This window comes from Chiloscyllium plagiosum, unplaced genomic scaffold, assembly GCF_037043375.1.
Source record: "Chiloscyllium plagiosum isolate Xiang-an unplaced genomic scaffold, Cpla_swu_hap1 HiC_scaffold_23, whole genome shotgun sequence".
Taxonomy (NCBI): Eukaryota; Metazoa; Chordata; class Chondrichthyes; order Orectolobiformes; family Hemiscylliidae; genus Chiloscyllium; species Chiloscyllium plagiosum.
The window spans coordinates 38,273,308-38,295,341 of NW_028270161.1; the positions used below are offsets into that span (position 1 = coordinate 38,273,308).

Genomic DNA, 22,034 nt, shown 5'->3' on the forward strand with positions numbered 1-22,034 from the left:
AGAGCTGATGTTGGACTGGGGTGTACAAAATTTAAAAATCAACCAACACCAGGTTTATTTGGAAGCACTAGTATTCGATGCGCTGCTCCTTCATCAGGTGGTTGACAACCTGATGTTGTGAGATTTTTAACTTCAAAGTCTTTATCCTACTGTGTGACAATGTAATTCCAATGGTTAATCTGGTTACTTACTGAGTTGGACCATTCAAGAGTACTGTACATTTAACATTAAAACACTATCTTTCTCAAAATAAAATTGCCATATTGCTGTAGCTGTCTGTCAATTTAAAATACTGTTATGAGAAAAGCAATCTGATGTTGCTGAAGTGATGTTTGGGTTGCAGTGCAACAATGCAGGGGGACATATATTAAAGCATCCATTAAAAATTTTTTGCTCAGTTTTTCTCAACAATTTCAACCTAATTTTTGATTATCAAAAGAATGGACTACTCCAATTTATTTCTATCATTAAAACCCAGATTTAGCTTGCTTTTAATGAACAGCACACCAACATAAGTTTGATCAGCCCACGTTCTCATACATTGTATTCAGCACATGCAAAATGTAATGATATAACAACCAAATAAAAATTAGTTTCATACAATCTCATATTTCCAAATTATTATGGGCTCAGTGGTCTCTTTCTGTGCTTTAATTCCAAATAGTTTAGACCTCAGGCTGCGCAACTCAATGTGCAGGAAAAGGTTCAGGAACAGTTTTGCTGGCATTGGAAATGACTAAATTATTGAAGCTAAAATCAGTTACTTTTCGGGTACACAAATCACTACAGGCACGAATTAATCTTTAGAAGTGGTAAGCATTACATTCCACAACTTTACATTAAAACACAGTTTTACTTTAAGTTTTTTTTAAAATTACATGACATTTAGCTGGTCTGGTATTTTTAATTATATTTCAACAAGTAAAATATAACATGATAGAATCAATTAATACAGACTCATTAAGAACATTTCCACACATAAATGAAAGTTGAAGTGAGAAATGTAGAGGTCCTCCAGAGTCAGACCCATCCCTACTGAATAGATGATTAGCCAGAAGCTATCATTAGTTGCAAAGCAATTTAAGGCCTCCCACGATGTCAAAAATGAAAGGAAACAAGGGAGAAGAAGCATCATCCTGTAAATCAGTAAATGAGAAATGCTCTTTCAAGGTACTCAAGGGCACATCGTCCTTTTCTGTTAATTCTAATAATGCAAAACAATGAGAGCTCAATAAAGAGGGCAGAGGGAGCTTTTAGCGCAATGTTAACTTACCCTTAAAAATACTGAAAAGGATGCTTTTCCAATATAGAAATAAATGAGGCTACATTATTTAATAAAGACAATCTTCTGAAATTATTATAGACAAATATTTTATTCCTTACAATCTCAAAGATCAGATATACATTGGCTACTCTATTGCTATGTTAACCCAAGACCTTTAAAAACAAAAATAAGGTGGTACAACCAGTTTGTGAAACTTACCAATATATTCAAAAACGAAGACTACAAAGAAAGGTGTGACAAGGTCATTTATCCCTTGAACATATCCACTGGCAGGATGCCTTATCGCCCATATGAAAAGAATGCGTTCAAAGATCTGGAAAATAATTTGAAGAAAATAGAATGAAGGAAATATTTTCTGGTGCAGCAAGGTCATTATTCAATTTTTGAAGATGAATGGCAACATAAATTGTGTTTCCAGAACAACACTCTATCACTGAACGAGAACAATAACATTTTTAAAGCCAATTCCACGACTTGTCACTACAATGGCAGTAGTCGATGCAGAATCATGGCAAATCAAGCTCAGTGATATGATTCATACACTGTTATATCTTTAAAACTAAATGTATCAATGAATGTATTTCACCTTGGTGATTAGAAGCATCAAATAATGTTGACATTCAATTTTGCTGTCCAGTGCTGTAAAGCAATAATGCTAATACACAGTAATAACACAAAGTAAAATCGCTAGCTATCACAATTCCTGCATGTGGCACACATTCCCGAAACTGTCAAAACTTACTTCCTGCAGTCATTATCTTTGCAGGCACATCAATGTTTGCGCTCAGTGTTGACAATCACAAACCCATTTACAATAATTCCCAAAATTATAATATTATCTGATATGGGACATCGCTCTGAGCATTGCACCAATGGCACAAGCCATTCATTATGCTTGCATTTGCCTACAGGCTTTCTGGGGCTATGGCGCTTGAAATTTCTGCCCGCTGGGCATCCAGGAAGTGTAATATCTTCGATAGGAAATCAGGAAACTAAAACAACAGGGAAGTAGCCAGTCAAGATGAATTCTTGCAATGACCCACACAATCAGAATCGAAAAGTGTCAGTTAGAAAATTGAACTCAATTTCAAATCAGATACATAGTGCAAAAGTGAGGGAGATAAAATTGATATTGAGACTTAAAAAAGGCAGAAAAAGTATAGAAGTATATGTTATAATTATAAATAATTAATATCCAAACAAATAAGATGATACACTTCTAAATTTTCAGTGTCAGTGTGGTTGTTTGGCACATAGCACCTCATCAAAATAGTCCTCACATTATGGTGTGTAGTTATAGTGTATTGCAATCAGTTAATCATTCAATGTATTTGAACGGTATATCAGACAGTGAGAAGCATCTTATGGGAAGTTGATAGAGGAACATTACAACTCAGATACCACATTTATTTTTGTGGATTTAACTGCATATCTGATTTTCAGTGTTAAAAGGGAGCACCGTTAGCCTTATTGTTACTTATATAATTATATCTTGGTTATTATATATTTTCAATCCTCTAATGACTAGGTGGGATTGTGGTGCAACTGAAGAAAGAATTTGCACTTAAATGCTTTTTTCCATTATCCTAGGACAATGGGATCAATCCATCATACAGCAAACAAATTTCCTTTGAAATATAACTACCGTGATCATGCAGACAAAGTAGTTTTGTATTCCTAGTTTTCTTTATTTACTCTACTTTTGGGCCTATTATTGTGGAGGTTACCAGTTGGAACCTTTTGAAATCTACACAGGCACAGCTAAACAGAGGATGTTGCTGTGCACAGAACCCTGTTCCTCCCAAGTCTGTGCTGTTTGTAGCTGGTTAATCAATTCAGCACTGACATCAACACAAAGGTGTGAAACAGCACACTTGTCCACTAAACAAAGCAGAAAGCGAGGAGGTGATGAATTGTAATTACTGCCAAATAACCCTTTTGGTGCTAGAAATTTGATTTTTGCCATTCTAAAGTTCTGCACCATGTCTTCAGAAACAATCTTAGCCCAGATCCAATCAGGTTTTGAAACCCTATTTCCAACCCTGATCAGATTAAAGGGGTTCACTACGTAAACTTGCAGGTCTTGAGCCTTCCCAGTCCAATCAGTCTGGTCAAGTGTTGGAGTAGGAAGAGTAGATATTGATTGCCAAATAATCAGTACATCTATAATACAGGTGAAGACAGACAGGGGGCTCGAAGAACTGGAATGTGCATACTGCAATCAAATCATTGAATGTTGGGACTAGAGTAACTGTACTAAACAGAACAGGAAGAAAGATAACCACCCTAACACACATAAAGGGTCGTTAGATTGGTTAGGGGGAACACTTCTGCAACACAAAGGGAACAGGCACTCCATTGACATTCAAGTGCCAAATGGATAGTTTAACCTAAGTTGATGTGATGCCCTCACTGGGTGAGGTGAGGAGCTGTCTGAAACACAAAGGGCATCACCACCGCGGGTTCCGTTAGCAGGCCAAAGAAACTCAGTGCTGATGAAAGAGCACTAGGATAGGATGGAGAATGTGAGGTCTGCAAATGCTGGAGAGTCAAAGTTGTAAAGTGTGCACCAAAAAGCACAGGTCAGGCAGCATCTGAGGAGCAGCAGAGTTGATGTTTCAGGCATAAGCCCTTCATCAGGAATGTGGAGGAGGAAAGGAGCTGACAGATAAATAGGGGGTTGGGGCGAGGGGGAAGGTAGCTGGGAGGGCAATAGGTGGATGCAGGTGGAGGGGGTAATTGTGATAGGTTGGTGAGGAGGGTGAAGTGGATAGGTAGGAAGGAAGATGGACAGGTAGGACAGGTCAAGAGGGTGGTGCCATGTTGGAGGATTGGATCTGGGAGGTAGGGAAATTAGAAAACTAGTGAAGTCAATGCTGATGCCATGTGGTTGAAGGGTCCCAAGGCAGAAGATGAGGCGTTTTTCCTCCAGTTGTCGGATGGTTTTGATTTGGTGGTGGAGGTAGCCCAGGACTTGCATGGCCTTGGGGGAGTTTAAGTGGACGACCACAGGGCAGTGGGGTTGTTAGTGTGTGTCTCCCAGAGATGTTCCCTGAAAAGTTCCATGAGTTGATGTCCTGTCTCCCCGATGTAAAGGACACCACAGAAGGAGCAACGGACCCAGTAGATGAGGTGAGTGGATGTGCAGAAAATCTTCACCAGATCCTTTAGGGCCTTGGATGGAGGTGAGCGGAAAGGTGGCACAAGTTTTACATCTCCTGCAGTTGCAAGGGAAGGTGCCAGGTGTGGAGGGTGAGTTGGTGGGGGACATGGACCTAACGAGGGAGTCACGTAGACAGGGATGGGGAGTGAAATATGCCTTTGGTGGTGGGGTCTGATTGTAGGTGGCAGAGATGGTGGAGGATAATGCGCTGTGTCCAGAGATTAGTGTGATGGAAGGTGAGAACTGGGGGCAGGGGGGGTTCTATCCTTGTTGAAGTTGGAAGGGTGGGATGGAGGGTGGAGGTGAAGCCAGAACTTAAGTTCATATGGACCATCTCTGATACCTCCCTCCCCTTCCTGGACATCTCCATCTCTAGCGACCAACTTAACACAGTCATCTATTTCAAATCCACTGACTTCCACAATTAACTGGGCTTCACCTCTTCCTAACCCCCGGACACATGATCCCATACTCCCAATTCCTTTACCTCCTCCGTATTTGCTCTGAGGAGGAGCAATTCCACTCCAGGACATCCCAGATGGCCTCCTATTTCAAGGACCACCATTTCCCCTCCGACGTGATCAACAATGCCCTCCAGCGGATCTCCTCCTCTTCCCACACCTCCGCCCTTGAAATCCACTCCTCCAACCAAACAAGGATAGAACTCCCCTGGTCCTTATTTTACACACCACTAATGCTGTGGTTCTGTTCACCGAGCTGGAAGTTTTTGTTGCAAACGTTTCGTCCCCTGTCTAGGTGACATCCTCAGTGCTTGGGAGCCTCCTGTGAAGCACTTCTGTGATGTTTCCTCTGGCATTTATAGTGGCCTGTCCCTGCCGCTTCCGGTTGTCAGTTTCAGCTGTCCGCTGTAGTGGCCGGTATATTGGGTCCAGGTTGATGTGTTTGTTGATCTGAAACTGACAACCGGAAGCGGCAGGGACAGGCCACTATAAATGCCGGAGGAAACACCACAGATGCGCTTCACAGGAGGCTCCCAAGCACTGAGGATGTCACCTAGACAGGGGACGAAACGTTTGCAACAAATACTTCCAGCTCGGCGAACAGAACCACAGCAACGAGCACCCGAGTTACAAATCTTCTCACAAACTTTGAACCCCACTAATCTCCAGAAACAGCACATTATCCTCTGCCATCTCCGCTACTTACAATCAGATCCAACACTAAAGATATATTTCCCTCCCCACTCCTATCTGCATTCGGTAGAGATCGGTTCCTCTGTGACTCCCTCATTAGGTCCACGGCCTCCACCAACCCATCCCCCACACCCAGCATCTTCCCTTTCCACCGCATGAGGTGTAAAATCTGTGTGCACACCTCCCTCCTCACCTCCTTCCAAAGCCCCAAAGGATCATTTCACGCCAGAGAGAGATTTTCCTGCACATCCACCCACTTCATCTCCTGTGTCCTTTCCTCTCAATGTAGTCTCCTCTACATCGAGGAGTCAGGATGTCAACTCACAGGGTGTTTCAGGGAACATCTCTGGGATACACGCACCAAACAACCTCACTGCCGTGTGTTCGACCACTTCAACTCCCTTTCCCACTCCCAAGGACATGCAAGTCTTGGGCCGCCTCCACCACCAAATCAAAGTCACCCACCAACTAGAGGAAGAACACCTCATTTTCCACCATAGGACCCATTAGCCACATGATATCACCACCTGACTTTATTAGTTTTTAAATCTCCCCTCCCCCCCCCACCTCATCCCAGATCCAACAATCTAACTTGGTACCGCCTTCTTGACTAGTCCTATCTGTCCATCTTCGTTCCCACCTATCTACTCCACCCTCCCCACCTACCTATCACAATTACACCCCCAACTGCATCCACCTATCACCTTCCCAGTGACTCTTCCCCAACCCCACCCCCACATTTATCTCTCAGGCCCTTTCCTCCTCCACAAAATGGAGAGACAAAGATGCTATTAAAAGTGAAGCTAGAAACCAAGAGGAAAATATTGGCCCAGATCTTCCAGTCCTTGGATAGAGTGGTTGAGAAGGAACTCCTTCATAAAGCTTACAAGATATGTGCAATGATTACAAGTTTTCACAACTCCCAGATGTCTCTCTGGTTAATGTAAAGCTAGGCCACCCTATTCCAGTTGAAACGTGGCACCGAAAAGCACAGCAGGTCAGGCAACATCCAAGCAGCTGGGGAGTTAACATTTCAGTCATAAGCTCTTCATCAGGAAAATGCCAGTTAATTGCCCCTGCAAAAACCACATCATCCTGATGTTCATCATGTAGGGCATATCTAGACTATGACTATCCAAGGACTGGAAGATCTGGGCCATTTTTTCCTCTTGGTTTCTTGCTTCACTTTTAGCATCTTTGTCTCTCCATTTTGTTTTCTGTAAAATACCTTATCATGAACTATACCTGATTTATACCTCTTGATTTAGAATCAGCAGTTTGGTGAGGGTGCATTACTATCCACAGATAGTGCAGGTACTGTAGAGTGAATGCTGGACCAGACATCTGACTAGTCCATGTTTTGTGCAGAATCCTGCAATCAGCACTATTCCCTCACCATTGACCTCAAAATGCTGGCCATTTTGTTTTCAGAAGAATGTGCAAAATTCATCTGAAAATAAGAGACAGAACTTGAAAAAAGTAAATCCATTAACCTGCAACTTGTGGTAAGGATAAGTTACTTCATGATTAGCAAATCACATGTTCTGGTCATTTTGTGTTTCTCTATTTGTTTTAGATGTGCTGAGAAAACATTTTATGCACCCATTGTACAAACGACAATCTACAATCATATTTTTCTACAGAATTTTATCAGTTATATTTTAATCAATTGAAACTTCACACCTTAAAGTTTGTATTTTGTTATGAATGAACATTAGGGCATCATTTGGCTGTTATCTCTTACCCCAAAGATGCATTATTGGATATAATATTGTATTCATTTTATTTATCAATAACTAGTGGTTGAAATATAATATTGCAGCATAACCAATTCCAGTAATAAATTTAATTGGATTATGTGTTCTAAGTTGGGAAAGTATTTACCAGCATATTTTTTGAGTAGAATGTTCTGAAATTGAAGGATGCAGGACCACAAGTAAAGAGCACAGCATGAGGTGACCTCGCCTGTAAATTCTGGTCCTTAATTTGTTTCTTCTCTCATTATCAAACTCTACATCTGCTCCCAATTGCACTACTTTTAAAACCAGAAATTGTCAGCAGCTCAACATAGTGCACAATCTTCCTTTTCCCTGAACCACCCAAAACCCAGCAGCAGAAAATTCCAATCTCTCTAGTTCACAGTCTTTTTTGTTACATCAGATTCTCCTCCCCAGCATAACTCTTATAATATTGATTTCTTTTCTCTCAGTTAAAAGTTCCATTCGAGTAAACAGCTTAAACTAAATGAATGTAAGTTTGTTTGCTGAGCTGGAAGGTGCATTTTCAGATGTCTCATCACCATACCAGGTAACATCTTCACCTAGCCTTCGAATGAAGCACTGGTGGTGTTGCCCGCTTTATATCGAGATGTTTGCGTTTCTTCCAGTCAGAGATGTCATTTTCTGTGGTGACATAATTTTCTATGGTGATGTCATTTCCTGTTCTTCTCAGGGGGTGGTAAATGTGTCCAAGTGAATGTGTTTGTTGATAGAGTTCCGGTTGGAATGCCACGCTTCTAGGAATTCTCGTGCGTGTCTCTGTTTGGCTTGTCCTCGGATGGGTGTCTTGTCCCAGTCAAAGTGGTGCCCTTCCTCATTTATCCTCATGTAAGGATACTAGTGAGAGTGGCTCATGTTGTTTTGTGGATAGTTGATGTTCATGTATCCTGGAGGCTAGTTTTCTGCCTGGTTGTCCAACGTAGCGTTTGTTACAGTTCTTGCAAGGTATTTTGTAAATTACATTAGTTTTGCTTGTTGTCTGTATAGGGTTTTTCAAGTTCATAAGCTGCTGTTTTAGTTTGTTGGTGGGTTTGTTGGCTACCATGATGCCAAGGGGTCTGAGTAGTCTGGCAGTCATTTCTGAGATATCTTTGATGTAGGGGAGAGTGGCTAGGGTTTTTGGATGTGTTTTGTCTGCTTGTAATTGCATATGTTTACGGTCGGCGGTTCTTTCCTTTTCTGGATTTGCACAAGGTGACTGCTGCATCTATGGGAAGGAATTTTCCTTTTACTTATCTGAAGGATATACCAGGGATCACATTTTATTTCGCCTTATGGGAGGTAAGAAATGTCGAAATAACTGACAGGTAAGCAGCTGTTTTACTTCAACCAAGCTTACGTTTTTTAAAAGTACATGTTACTTTCTTGTTGCCCTTGATTCCACAAGGACCTGGATTCCTGTAGGTATGGTTCCACAAGTTCTTATAGGCCTTCTGTACTTAATCAAAGTGACTGCTGTAAGCAGTGAGATGTGAGCCTTAGCATTGAGTACTAGTTAAGTGTGTAGCTAGTGCAGATGATGCCCACGTGTGTGCACGATGATAAGATGTGCCAATATATGGTTGGTTTTCTTCCCAGCAATGAGTGGTACTATTATCTGTGTTTCTTTTGGATGACTGGTTGAGCACCACATAAGTGTCAAATGTACAGGTGCAGGCATCAAAGGACCCTGCTCTGTATTTAAAAAGCAAAATCATAAAACATTATACATCAGAAAAGGGCTATCTGGCTCCTTGTGTTCATGCTGGCTGTCTGCAAGATCCAGTTAGTTCCACTCCTTGGCCCCTTTTCTGTAACCCTGTAAATCCTTTCTGTGCAAATGCTATTTTGAAAGTCACAATTGAACCTCATCCACCATCTTCTCAGTCGTGTATTCTCGCTCCTAACCCCTTGCTACATAAAAACCATATTTACGTATATCATCATTGTTTGTTTTACAACTTACTCTAAATCAATGTCCTCAGGATCAAGAACCAGCTGCCAAAAGGGGACCCTCCTCCCTATCCGTGCTGTCCAGGTGCCTCATGGATTTGAGCTCCTTTATTACAGTTTCTTTCAACTTTTCTCCTTCTAAGGAGAACAACACCAGCTTCTCAAACCTATCTCCCCTCATCCCTGGAATTGTGTTAACAAACCTTTTTCTGCATCCTAGCTAAAAGCTTCTTAAGCTTACTAAAACAGGGTAACCAGAATTAGACTCCACAGTTGAGGCAGACTAATGTTTTCTAAAGGTAGTAAGTTAATTTCCTAACTTTCATACTCCCTGCCTTAATTTATAAAGCTTAGTGCCCCAAACGTAAAAACAGAAAATGCTGGAGAGACTCAGCAGTTCTGCCAGCATCTGTGGAGTTCAAAAAAGAGTGAAAGTTTTAAGTCTGACATGACTTCAGAACAGAATGGGGTTCAAAAATGATGGTTTTAAGCTATTGATAGAGGAGCAAGTGGAACAGGTTTTCATGGTGCCCTGAGCAAAGGATGCAATGAGTGTTAATGAGATAAAGGGGAGATAGAGTCATTAAATATGTATAAAATATACATAGTGAAAATGAGAAAATGGGACCTTCTAAAGTTGGATCAGAATCCTGGAAATCTCTTCCTAACAGAAGTCTGAGAGTACCTTCCTCACATGGGCTGCAGCAGTTCGAGAAGGTGGCGCACCTTTCAAGGACAAACAGGGATGAGCAGTAAATACTGGCCAATCCAGCAACATCCACATCCCATGAAGTATTTTTAGAAAATGGAATTCTCCATTTCTTCAGCATCCTCAAAGGAGGACAGATGATTATGGCCACCACCATTGTAATTTCTGCCTTCCCCTCAACTCCATTCAATCTTGGTGACTTATCAGTCCATCCCACAATACATGTTTTCTTTTTGTTCATCTATTCTACCAATGACCTCCTCTTTCACTGTGACTCCTTCAGATGTAAATGGACCACTTAGCATCACAGCCATGTCCACTGCCTCCATCCATAGATCCCCTTTTTGGTCCCTAATTATCCACTTCTCTTACTGTTTGTGTGTCTTTAGAAAACCATTGGGTTCCTTTTTATTAATATTAGCAGCCAGTTTCTTTTCATAATCTGTCTTTTCGTCTCTTATTTCCTTTTACATTTTCCCCTTGAATTTTGTGTCAGCCTGGCTTTTACTTCTGCTATCAATCTGACATCCTTTTTGCCTACTTCATCACAATCTCTTTTCTCATCCAGAGAACTCTGGTTTTATTTGTTCTGCCTATTCCAATTGCAAGCTTGTACCTTAACTGTGTCTGAACATTCCCCTCTTCAAATGCAGTCCATTGTTCCATTGCAATTGCCAGTACTTAATCCAGTTTGTCCTGGACAAGCCTATTCACAAATTTTAAATGGGAGCGTTATACTGCAAATAAAATGCCCACCTCATTTGCCTTTATTTTTTTTTTGCTAAAGTATTATTAAGTCTTGTATTTAAAGTGTATATTTTTTTCATTCAAATTCAAATGTTCTCCATTGTGTTAATTGCTGCATCGTACATGATGATTTGGATGCGAGTATAAGAGGTACTGTTAGTAAGTTTGCAGATGATACCAAAATTGGACGTGTAGTGGACAGCGAAGAAGGTTACCTCAGATTACAATAGGATCTGGACCAGATGGGCCAATGGGCTGAGAAATGGCAGATGGGGTTTAATTCAGATAAATGTGAGGTGCTGCATTTTGGGAAAGCAAATCTTAGCAGGACTTTTACACTTAATGGTAAGGTCCTAGGGAGTGTTGCTGAACAAAGAGACCTTGGAGTGCAGGTTCCTTGAAAGTGAAGTCGCAGGTAGATAGGATAGTGAAGGTGTTTGGTATGCTTTCCTTTATTGGTCAGAGTGTTGAGTACAGGAGTTGGGAGGTCATGTTGTGGCTGTACAGGACATTGGTTCGGCCACTGTTGGAATATTGTGTGCAATTCTGGTCTCCTTCCTATCAGAAAGATGTTGTGAAACTTGAAAGGGTTCAGAAAAGATTTACAAGGATGTTGCCAGGGTTGGAGGATCTGAGCTACAGGGAGAGGCTGAACAGGCTGGGACTGTTTTCCCTGGAGCGTCGGAGGCTGAGGGATGACCTTATAGAGATTTACAAAATTGAGGGGCATGGATAGGATAAATAGACATTTATCTGGGGTCGGGCAGTCCAGAACTAGAGGGCATAGGTTTAGGGTGAAAGGGCAAAGATATAAAAGAGACCTAAGGGGCAACTCTTTCATGCAGAGGGTGGTACGTGTATGGAATGAGCTGCCAGAGGAAGTGGTCGAGGCTGGTACAACTGCAACATTTAAGAGGCATTTGGATGGGTATATGAATGGGAGGGATATGGGCTAGATGCTGGTAGGTGGGACTAGATTGGGTTGGGATATCTGGTCGGCATGGACAGGTTGGGCCGAAGGGTCTGTTTCCATGCTGTACATCTCTATGACTCTGACTTATTTGGGTTCTTTACTAGTATCCTTACATACGGGATGAGGAAGGACACCACTTTGACTGGGACAACACACCCATCCTAGGATGAGCCAAAGAAAGACACGCACAAAAAATCCTAGAAGCATGGCATTTTAACTGGAACTCTTTCAACAAACACATTTACTTGGATCCCATTTTTCTCAGGGAGTGGCAAAAACAGGAAATGACATCACAGACCATAGGAAACCCAAACATCTCCATATAAAGCGGGCTACACCACCAGTGCTTCATTCAGAGGCTCACTGACGATGTTACCTAGTATGGTGATGAAACATCTGAAAACAAATCTTCTAGGTCAGCGAGCAAACTTACATCCAGAACCTCAACATGAGCTACAAATCTTCTTAAAACTCGCTTGCTTAAAACTAAAGCGTGGTAGTTGATGGGAATGACAGCTTGGCCGGAGTTAACGCGGCAGAATAGGTGGATATACAGTTCTAGATAAGTGTTGATTCACTCAAAGGCTACCACATGTACAGACACACACACATCTTCATAACTGTACACTTATGCATACAGTTACCCACTACCTATAGCAGGTATCTTCAGACTGATGCATCCTCCTTATTAAATGCATTGGACAATTTGTATGGATTTACTCACAATCAACATTTTTATTTGCCCCAAACTTTTAAGCTTTACTAAATTCCATTATAGTATTCAATTTCTTATTTTAAGGCCAGCTTGATTCTACTATAAATTTCTTTTCATTTGAAGGTGAATATGGCAAAGTCATTGTGCGTAAATGAGGTGCAAATTACTAAGTAAGTTTATTATTGTAGTCAGTACTAAATAGTGGAAGCTGCACTATTTATTGGTGATTAAGCACATCAGGTAATTGCATCTTTTTGAGGTTGAGGGACTCCTATTTACCGAAATAGCCAGAATAATCAAAACCCCAACAATAGTAGCTTCATAGTAGGTAATTGAAATATAACTGTTTATGTAATGGAAGTCTTTATTTGTTCAAGGAATGTCAGGGCACCAGCAAGCACATCATTTATTGGCCATTCTTAATTGCCCTCAAGATGATGATAAGTCACATTCTTGAATCACTGCAGTCGCCATGGCTGAATAGGTCAATCCACAATATTGTTCAGAAGGAAATTACTGGATTTTCACCGAGTGACAATGAAAGAATGATGATACATTTTCGGGATGGTATGTCACTTTGAGGGAAATTTGCAGGTGGTGGTGTTCCCATGCAATTACTGTTCTGATCATTTAGCTAGTTAATAGTGCTGACCCCTCATCTTCTCAAGTCCTGATTGACCTGTTATATATTTTCAGCATTTGCTGCTTTAATTTAAGATTTTAGTTGGGTTGCTGCCATTCTTAAACAAATGCAAAGCTCGCACAGTGAACAAATTACCAGTGCAGATTTATATTCTCATGAATAAATTAAGAAGATAAATTATGCTCCAACTAGAAATGTTTCGTATTAATCTCATTATTTCACTCACATAGATTTATTGTTTCAAACATTGGTTATTTATCTTAAACCACCTGGGAAACTCAGAATGCAGATGTTTAAGATTCAATCTGAAACTTTATAAACCATTTAACACTTTCCATACCAAGTGTTTTGACAGTCATAAAAAAATGGAAATGAAAACCAGACCCAGTGAAAAGGCCTGCATTTTTAAAATTCCTTGCTATAATTGGTAATGCACTTAATTTTGGTATTCTACCATTCAGATAGGTGTCCAATTAAGACCCTGCTTTTGTTTGTGTCTGTAAATTTCCAATTTAACTTTTGATCCAATTATCGCTGCAAAAATGTCAAATGAATAACCCTGACACTATCTAGCACACAGTCATTTGGAATCACACTAAAATTGGAAGAGCCTTGCACAGACCATCAAACAACAGCATGACAAAGTCACATTCTCAAAATCAGAATTCCAGATGGTTGAGTATGTCCCATCTAAACAGCAAGACAGACCTACAAGATGTGGCAGCACAGGAATAAACAGATGAAAGGGACTTGCCCAAAATATCTTCAACATTGACACCACACCCATGATGTGTCATGGTATGTTAAACATGAATAAGGAAACTTACTGTTGATTACCACTGTTCACCAATTTCAGCTGTCAAATGAGAAATGCTCCAAGCTGAATAAGATATAAAAGAACCATTGAGCGCAGCAAGGACTGTTAATGCTTTTCAACAAGAATAGCTCAGCATCACCACTTTTATTGAGTAGGCCAGATCTATTAGGCAGTCTGGGGCAAAGAAAAAACCAAAACAAGAAAGAAATCTTCAATGGCCTGGTCTTCACCAATCTAATTGATGCAGATCCAACTAGCTACAACAGTGGTACAAGAGAAAACCACATAGTTCTTGTGCATATTGTAACAATATTGTGGCTTTAAGAGGTGTATTTTGTTCTTTTTTTGTGTGAAGAAAGGTGCAGACAGAGATGCTGAGCAGCCTGTTCCAATCCAATAAAGTAAACAGCTTATGAGGCCTCGGGTTTTATTTTAAAGTTGCAATAATAGAAGCAGTATGAATGGGTGAAGTCAAGCTTCACAGATCCAGGGTTTTAGTTAAGCTTTTAGCAGTTATTGGGGTTTTGAAGCTGCCATACACCTCTCTATTCTAAGGCAAAAAGTTTGACGTCATTTTCTCTCTCTCTGTCAGAATTATCTCTTGATATTATTTCCTCCTGGATTGGAGAAACATTGCATGTAAGGCAATATATTTTTACTGAATTTGCCTTTGCCAAGGCTGTGTTTATGGGATGTTACTATATTGGAACAACTGCTGTTCAGTAGTCAAATCATCCATTATTCTGTTAAGGTTTCCAATAGAGTTAAAGTTAGACTAATTCTTCTTCCTTTAGTTTGTATTTCAACTGTACAGTAAGAATAAAGTGTGTTTTACTTAAAGACGTGTAGTGTAACCAGTCAAATTACATCTGGAATACAGTACTTTATACTTGCCTTTAAATATTGTTAGGGTCTAGCCTATTGCACCGATATATTTGACAAGGATTTGTGTGTGGTCCATAACAATGAGCATGCTTGGGAAACCACCCATCTCTCATGTTTTCTCTTCCAAATTGATAACCAAAACTAAGCTGTCAAAACATCAGGTGAACAAAACAGTGACATGCTAGCATCTCGGACTAGGATCAGTATGTGAAGTGGCCATCCCCATGCTCACGTTAACTTACGACAACACAAATTATTATGAAAACACCCTTCCTCATTCGGGCCCAATAGCTCTACCTCAACCAGAAATAAGGGGTAATTGTTCGGAATCCACAAATGCAGTCATTTTTTATTATTCATTCAGCATTTATTGCCCCTCCCTAATTTCCCAAAAAGTAGTTACAAAACCACACTGCTGTGGGTTGAGAGTCACATGTAGGCCAGACCAGGTACAAACTGCAGTTTGTTCCCTAAAGGAGTGTTTTTCGAACAACAGACAATGGTTTCAAGGCCAACATCAACATTAGACTCAATTTCAAGTTTTTAATGAGTTCAAATTCCTCCATCTGCCATGCAAGAATTTGAACCCAGGTCCCTAGAACATTACCTGGGTGTCTGGATTAATAGTGTAATGCTAATATATTAGGCCATTGCCTCCCCTCGCTAATTTAATTGGGAACCCTACTAACTAATTAATGGAGAGCAAGAGCGAAGAGGGGGTCAAAAATCACAACTTTGGCTTTCTACTTAGCTAATAAAAAATGAGCCAAGTCTGGGAAGATGATTAGACAGCTTTAGACAAGCTCTCCATTTATTCCCATTTTAAGATAAGCACGTGTCTTTATAAAGAATTCTTTGTAGCCTCAGGAGTTCCTAAGTACCTAACACTTTGGCAAATATGGAATTCAATTTTTAACAAAATGCAAGCAACTCGAAGTGAGATGAATAATCAATCTGTTTTGATACTTTTGGTTGAAGGACATATATTGGCATGACGATTTGCTGGAACTGCTTGGGAGGATTTAAATTAGTAAGGTGAGGGGGAGGGCTGGGGGGGGGTAAGAGACCCAGGGAGATGGTAGGTAAAGAGATCAATTTGAGACTAGTACAATTGAGAACAAAGGTAAGTCAAACAGTCAGAGCAGGCAGGGATGAAGCAGAGAATAAGGTTGGACTGATAAATTAAACTGTATTTATTTCAATGCAAGAGGCCAATAGGGAAGGCAGATGAACCCAAGGCATGGTTAGGAACATGGGACTGGGATATCATAGCAATTACAGAAACATGGCTCAGGGATGGACAGGACTGGCAGCTTAATGTTCTCGGAAGGATAGAAAGGGAGGCAAGATGGGGGGGGGGGGGGGGGGGGGGGGGGTAGAAGAGTGGCATTTTTAAGGGATAGCATTACAGCTGTACTGAGGGAGGATATTCCCAGAAATACATCCAGAGAAGTTGTTTGGGTGGAACTGAGAAATAAGAAAGGGATTAACTCCTTACTGGGATTGTATTACAGACCACCACCCTGCCTCCCCCACCCCACCCCACCCCACCCCACCCCCCCCCACCCCACCCCCCATACAGCCATAATGTGTATGCTCCTCCTTTAACAAGGCTATGCTGTCCTTGGCTTTTTTCAGACAAGTCATAAAAAACAAAGACAACAAAAAGTCTGGGCTTGAAGGGTTTTAGGGAGTTTTATTACAGCTAATAAATACTGTCTCAAGTTTTCAAGTTTTATAAAGAACACTTATACATGAAAGGGAAGTGGTCAGTTCTCCATTCTCCCAGCTCTGGTTTTCAGCAGTAGTGATAAAAAGCTTCTGGACCCAAAGAAGCAGGTACGGGCTGGTACTCTCTCTCTCGCAACATTTAAGAGGCATTTAGATGGGTATATGAATAGGAAGGGTTTGGAGGAATATGGGCCTGGTGCTGGCAGGTGGGACTAGTTTGGGTTGGGATATCTGGTCGGCATGGATGGGTTGGACCAAAGGGTCAGTTTCCATGCTGTACATCTCTATGACTCTCTCTCTCTGACTTCTCTCCTGTAAGACCCTGTGTTTAATTTTACCTTTTGTGTCAAGGGATGTTTATGGGGATTGTTGCAAGGATTTGGAACAGCATCATTAAGTTGGGATAATCTGCTGGGTTTTTGGAGAGGTGAAGTTATTCTGTATTCAGTACTATTGTGTTTGTGTTTCATTTGGTAATCTTATAAATAAATTCTGTTTTGTTTAAAACAGTTTGACCAGCTGCATCACTCCTGCAATATCCAAGTTACACCTGCTTAAAACAACCAAAGTTAGGGTCTGGGCTACCTTCTTGAAATGCTTTTAAGGGGTATGCCCTGGTCTCCCAACTCCTATACTCAATGCACTGACCAATAAAGGTAAATGTACCAAATGCCTTTGTCACTACCCTGGGTAGCTATGATTCCACCTTCAAGGAACTATGAAGCTGCACTCCAAGGTTTCTTTATTCAGTAACACTCCCCAGTGTATAAATCCTGCCCTGATTTCCTTTCCAAAATGCAGCACTTCACATTTGTCTGAACTCAACTCCATCTGCTTCTCCTCAGCCCATTGGCCCATCTGATCAAAATCCTATTGTACTCTAAGGTAACCTTCATCACAGTCCACTACACCTCCAATTCTGGTGTCATCTGCAAGCTTACTAACCAGAACAGCTCAGTTGTTTTGCCTCAAAGCATGACCAAAATGTCCTTTTTTTGCATTTAAACTTCATTTAAGACTGCATCAACTAGTTTCAGAGAGGTCTCTGGTCTCAAGAACACATTTCATCTATAAACAGGCAGAGTGTATTACACTGTGTTTCCTATGTTAAAGCATTATCTTGAATATAAAAGCTGCTCTCTTCACCTCCATCTATAAAATAATTAATAGCTTAATCATATAACATCTATCTGGAGAGAACTGTATGTCCTCCAAGATTTAACATTAGACAATCACTGAGAATACAGTTAGAGTAAAGGACAGGTGGTAGGGCAGGGAGAACAGAATATCATTGAATACATGTACAAACTAATCCCGTGGCTATGAAATACATGAACAATAGGAAGCATCAACAACAGCTATAACACCTGTCTATCCATAGCAATTACCACATGGTGCATTTATATTGCATTTCTCACATCAGAAAAAATCCTGAATAGCTTCACAAAGGTCTAATCAGGGAGAAACATATGTCAGAGCAAGGAAGGAGTTCGCAGAGGACCCAGGTTTATAAGACAGACTTAAAGAGTACTGCAAGTGTTCAAAGAAGGAAAATCCAGAGCTCATGTCCATAGCTTGGTGATGAAATGGAGATTGAAGTCAGGTGAAGAAATGGATTCTGACTTGAAGTTGTAAAGCTAGATAAAGTGATAGATATAGTGAGGCCACCAGAGCAGAAAGGATGAGAGATGAGAACTCTAATCATTGAGCCTGATGACCAAGTCTGGTTTAACAAAACAGAGAAGAACAAAGAGACCAATACTGAGAAGCATAATTGAGAATGAGCTGTAAACATTATAATGCTATTAATACACATTATAATGGAGACTGAATGGAACAGGCATTATGCTATAGAGCCAAATAAACCCAGAATCAACACTCCACAATCCTGCCTATTCCAGTTGTGAATTAGTATAAGAACAAAACAAAAAGACTGAAGAATGCACATCTCTTTTCAACTTTAACTACTGAATGACCTTTCTGTTCCCAACCCCGTCTCCAAAGATTAAAACATCATTCGAGGACATAACATGGGCAAAAAGAGTTTAATTCCAAACGTGGCAGAGGACTGACTCCTCGTAACACAAGGTTAGCATTAAACAGTGAGACCAAGAAGCACTGGTAAACATCAGCAGGGGTAACGCAATTCTATGCAGCACAAAAGAAAATAGCTGCGGTATACGCAGGCACACCATCTTGGCATCATGAAATAATTACATCAGCTATTTCATCAATGACTGCCACTCCATTACTCTCTGAAATACAGGTATTCACTATAGATAGCAAGTATGCACTTCCACCTGTAATTCCTTAACACGAAGCACTCCTTGCTTCAAAGTTAAACCTGGACAACATTGATATTTGGGCTGTTAAATAACATTCATACAACTCCAGTGCCGAGCAAAGGCTAAGAGATGATCTAAGCACCTCCACATTATTGCACTCACCCTATTCACCTCTGAAACTCAGCCTTTCCACCTGTATTTAGACCAAGGTAACATGGAAATGAAAAAACCCAAACTTAGAAGTGGCTTCCTGAAGAATAATTGCCAGTTGAAAGTACTTTCAATGACCAGCTTCCAAAGCTTTGCTGATAAATGTGAGATGGGGTAATGATTGGCCAAATTTGATTTGTTCTCTTTTTGTGCAGCAAAACACACATTGTCACACTTATCAAGCTCCTTCCTTCCCAGATCCAACACAAATGTAAAAACTTTGTTAAACCAAATTGCCCAAATTATACTTGTGCAATTCAAGTTAAAAGAATATGTACAATAGGTTGTCCCCCATTAACAAGAAAGTAATTACTTATTGTAATCAATCTTTACCGAATGCAAAAAAGAAACATAAATGGCTAACTTATCATTCAAACTCTACCACTTTTTAAAATTCTCATTCCCTACAAATAAACACAAAAAGAACAGAAGAACTAGGAGTGTTATGGACCAGGCCAGACCCCCTCAAAATATTTTAGGAAAGTAGCGGAGACACTAAGTTTTTCTTATTTTACAGGCAGATGCGAATGGATATTCCATTCAGCTTTAAGCAAACAGAATTTACTCAAACACTACAGTTGAAACACAAACAGAAGAATTTAGAATAGTTTAATTATTTGAAAACCCAACCAACTTGATTTCGCAACTTAACTAGAGCTGTTCCAATTCTTGCAACATGCCATAAACATGCCTTGGCAAAAGGTAAACCAAACTCTGGTTCTTACAGGCAGGAGGAAACAACTTCAAAAGAGATTTCAGACAGAAAGCCAGTCAGGAACTATCTGAAGCTTGGAACTAGCCTCCACTGCAGCAGTTTCTCACTGTTACAATGAAAAGAAACTAGAAAAAACCTGAACTGGGAGAACTGACCACTCCCCGCCATTATTAAACTAGGCTCTTGCCCAGACATTTCAGCACCTCTTTCTTTACAACCTCTATTGAATAAAAACCAAAAACAAAATAACCTTTTTAAAGTGACATTGTCACACCCCTCTCCTGAAAAAAAATCCATCAACACACAAAGATGGCATCATTTTAAAACCCCTTAGTCTAACTGTTAGCATGCTGCAATACATATACATTACACTGACTATAACTATGCAAACATGCACGACTACATTCCATTTCAATCTGTTTACTCCTGCCACTGAATGCTTCCATTTCATCATCCAAGTCTTGACAATGCATCGGCAATTTCGTTCTCGTCCTGCCACATGCACAATTTTGAAAGTGAATGGCTGCAATAATAAGCTCCATCTAAACAGTCTGGAAGTTTTGTCCTTAAATTTCTCCAAAAATTTTAATGGAATATGATCATTAAATATGATTGCCTCAAAGACATTAGTGGCAACATAAACGTTGAAACTTGTAACACCAACACCAAGTTCAAGGTCTCCTTCTCATTTGTCAAATATTTCTTGATGAATGTTCAATTTCTTGGAGAAACATCCAATAGGTTTTTCTATCTTCTCAGCACCTTCCTTAAGAGCACACCACCGGCACCCACATCACGAACACTGATTGCCACCTTGAATGGCTTTGCATAATTAGGTGTGGCTAATAACTGGGGCAGTGGTTAACACAGCTTTCTGGCTATCAAATGCCTTCTGATAATCTGCTATTCACTGAAATTTCCTGCTTTTCTTCAGTGAATGGAGCAGCCAAACTGCTAAAATTCGGTACAAATTTCCAATAAAACCCACTCAATCCCAGGAATCATAGTGCTGCTCTCTTCATCTATGCTTTGGGAAACCCCCCAACAACCTTGCTTTCACATTCTGTGGGGCCATCTACCCATGTCTGATAACATGGCAGAGGAATATGACTTGGGCTTTGGCAAATTCAATCTTAGCCAGGTTTGGGCTTATGCCCAAAACATTGATTTTCCTGCTCCTCAAATGCTGCCTGTCCTGCTGTGCTTTTCCAGCACCATACTCACGACTTATCATGAAGTCTGCCTCCCAAAGGCAATTGAATAATTGTTGCAAATGTTCCTTCCATGTGAAACTAAAAATCACCAGGTCATCGATATATACCACACAATTGGGTCATTCGGAAATTACTTTATTGGTTATTTTTTGAAACATGGCTGGTGTATTTTTCATACCAAATAGAATGACTTGAAATTGATACAGTCAGTTACAATAGACAAAATTGCCTTTGTCCTTTCGGATACAGGTACCTAGCAGTATCCTTGGAAGTAAGCCCAACTTAGAAATATATGTTGCTTGTCCCACCTTTTCAATACTGTTTTCCAAGGAAGGGTTAAGAGGGATATGGGCCAAGTGCTGGCAAATGGGACTAGATTAATTTAAGATATCTGGTTGGGATGGAAGAGTTGAACCAAAGGGTCTGTTTTCCTGCTGTACATCTCTATGATTCTATGAATTAGATATAAATCAGACGTTGTAACTGCATTCACTTTGTGATAGTCCGCACATAACTGTTCAGTACCATTTGGCACCATTACTTTCGGTGAGCTCCAAACTCACTGATTATGTCATCTTGGAGCACGCGTTCAATCTGTTTGAACATTTGCCAATTTTAGAGGAATAAGTCGATAAGGATGGTGCTTAATTGGAACAGCTATTCCTATTTCTACGTCATGCATAATTAGATTAGTACTTCCCAGCTTATTCCCACATATTTTCCCATATGATAGCAATAACTCTTTCAGGTCATTTTGATTTTCCTCTGGAAGGTAACTCAATAGTTTATTCTAATTTTGGACAACTTCCTCAGTGTCCAATTTAATTTGAGGAATGTACAATTCTGAATCCTCTGAATTTGGTTCTTCACTGTGTCGTAACCTGTAGCACATTCTCCTCTTGATTTCCTCCTCTGTCAAAATACTTTTGAGCATATTCATATGACACAGTCTGTGAGATTTCTTTCTGTCTGGAGTCCTTATCAAATAATTCACCTCACTCAATCTCCTTTCAACTTGATGAGGTCCCCTAAACTGCTTTTATCAATTCATCTATCACTGGAAATAACACTCACACTT

General features: G+C 40.3%; 1 protein-coding gene across 6 annotated transcripts in view; it reads right to left on the reverse strand.

Moving 5' to 3' along the window:
* The window catches only part of tbc1d22a (TBC1 domain family, member 22a), a 414,172-nt gene that overhangs the window by 249,639 nt on the left and 142,499 nt on the right, over positions 1-22,034 (reverse strand). For all 6 annotated transcript variants that reach the window (XM_043713710.2, XM_087999542.1, XM_043713709.2 and 3 more), the window contains one exon: positions 1,484-1,598. In XM_043713710.2, the coding sequence (XP_043569645.1) occupies positions 1,484-1,598 (115 nt within the window). The remainder of the gene's footprint in view (positions 1-1,483; positions 1,599-22,034) is intronic.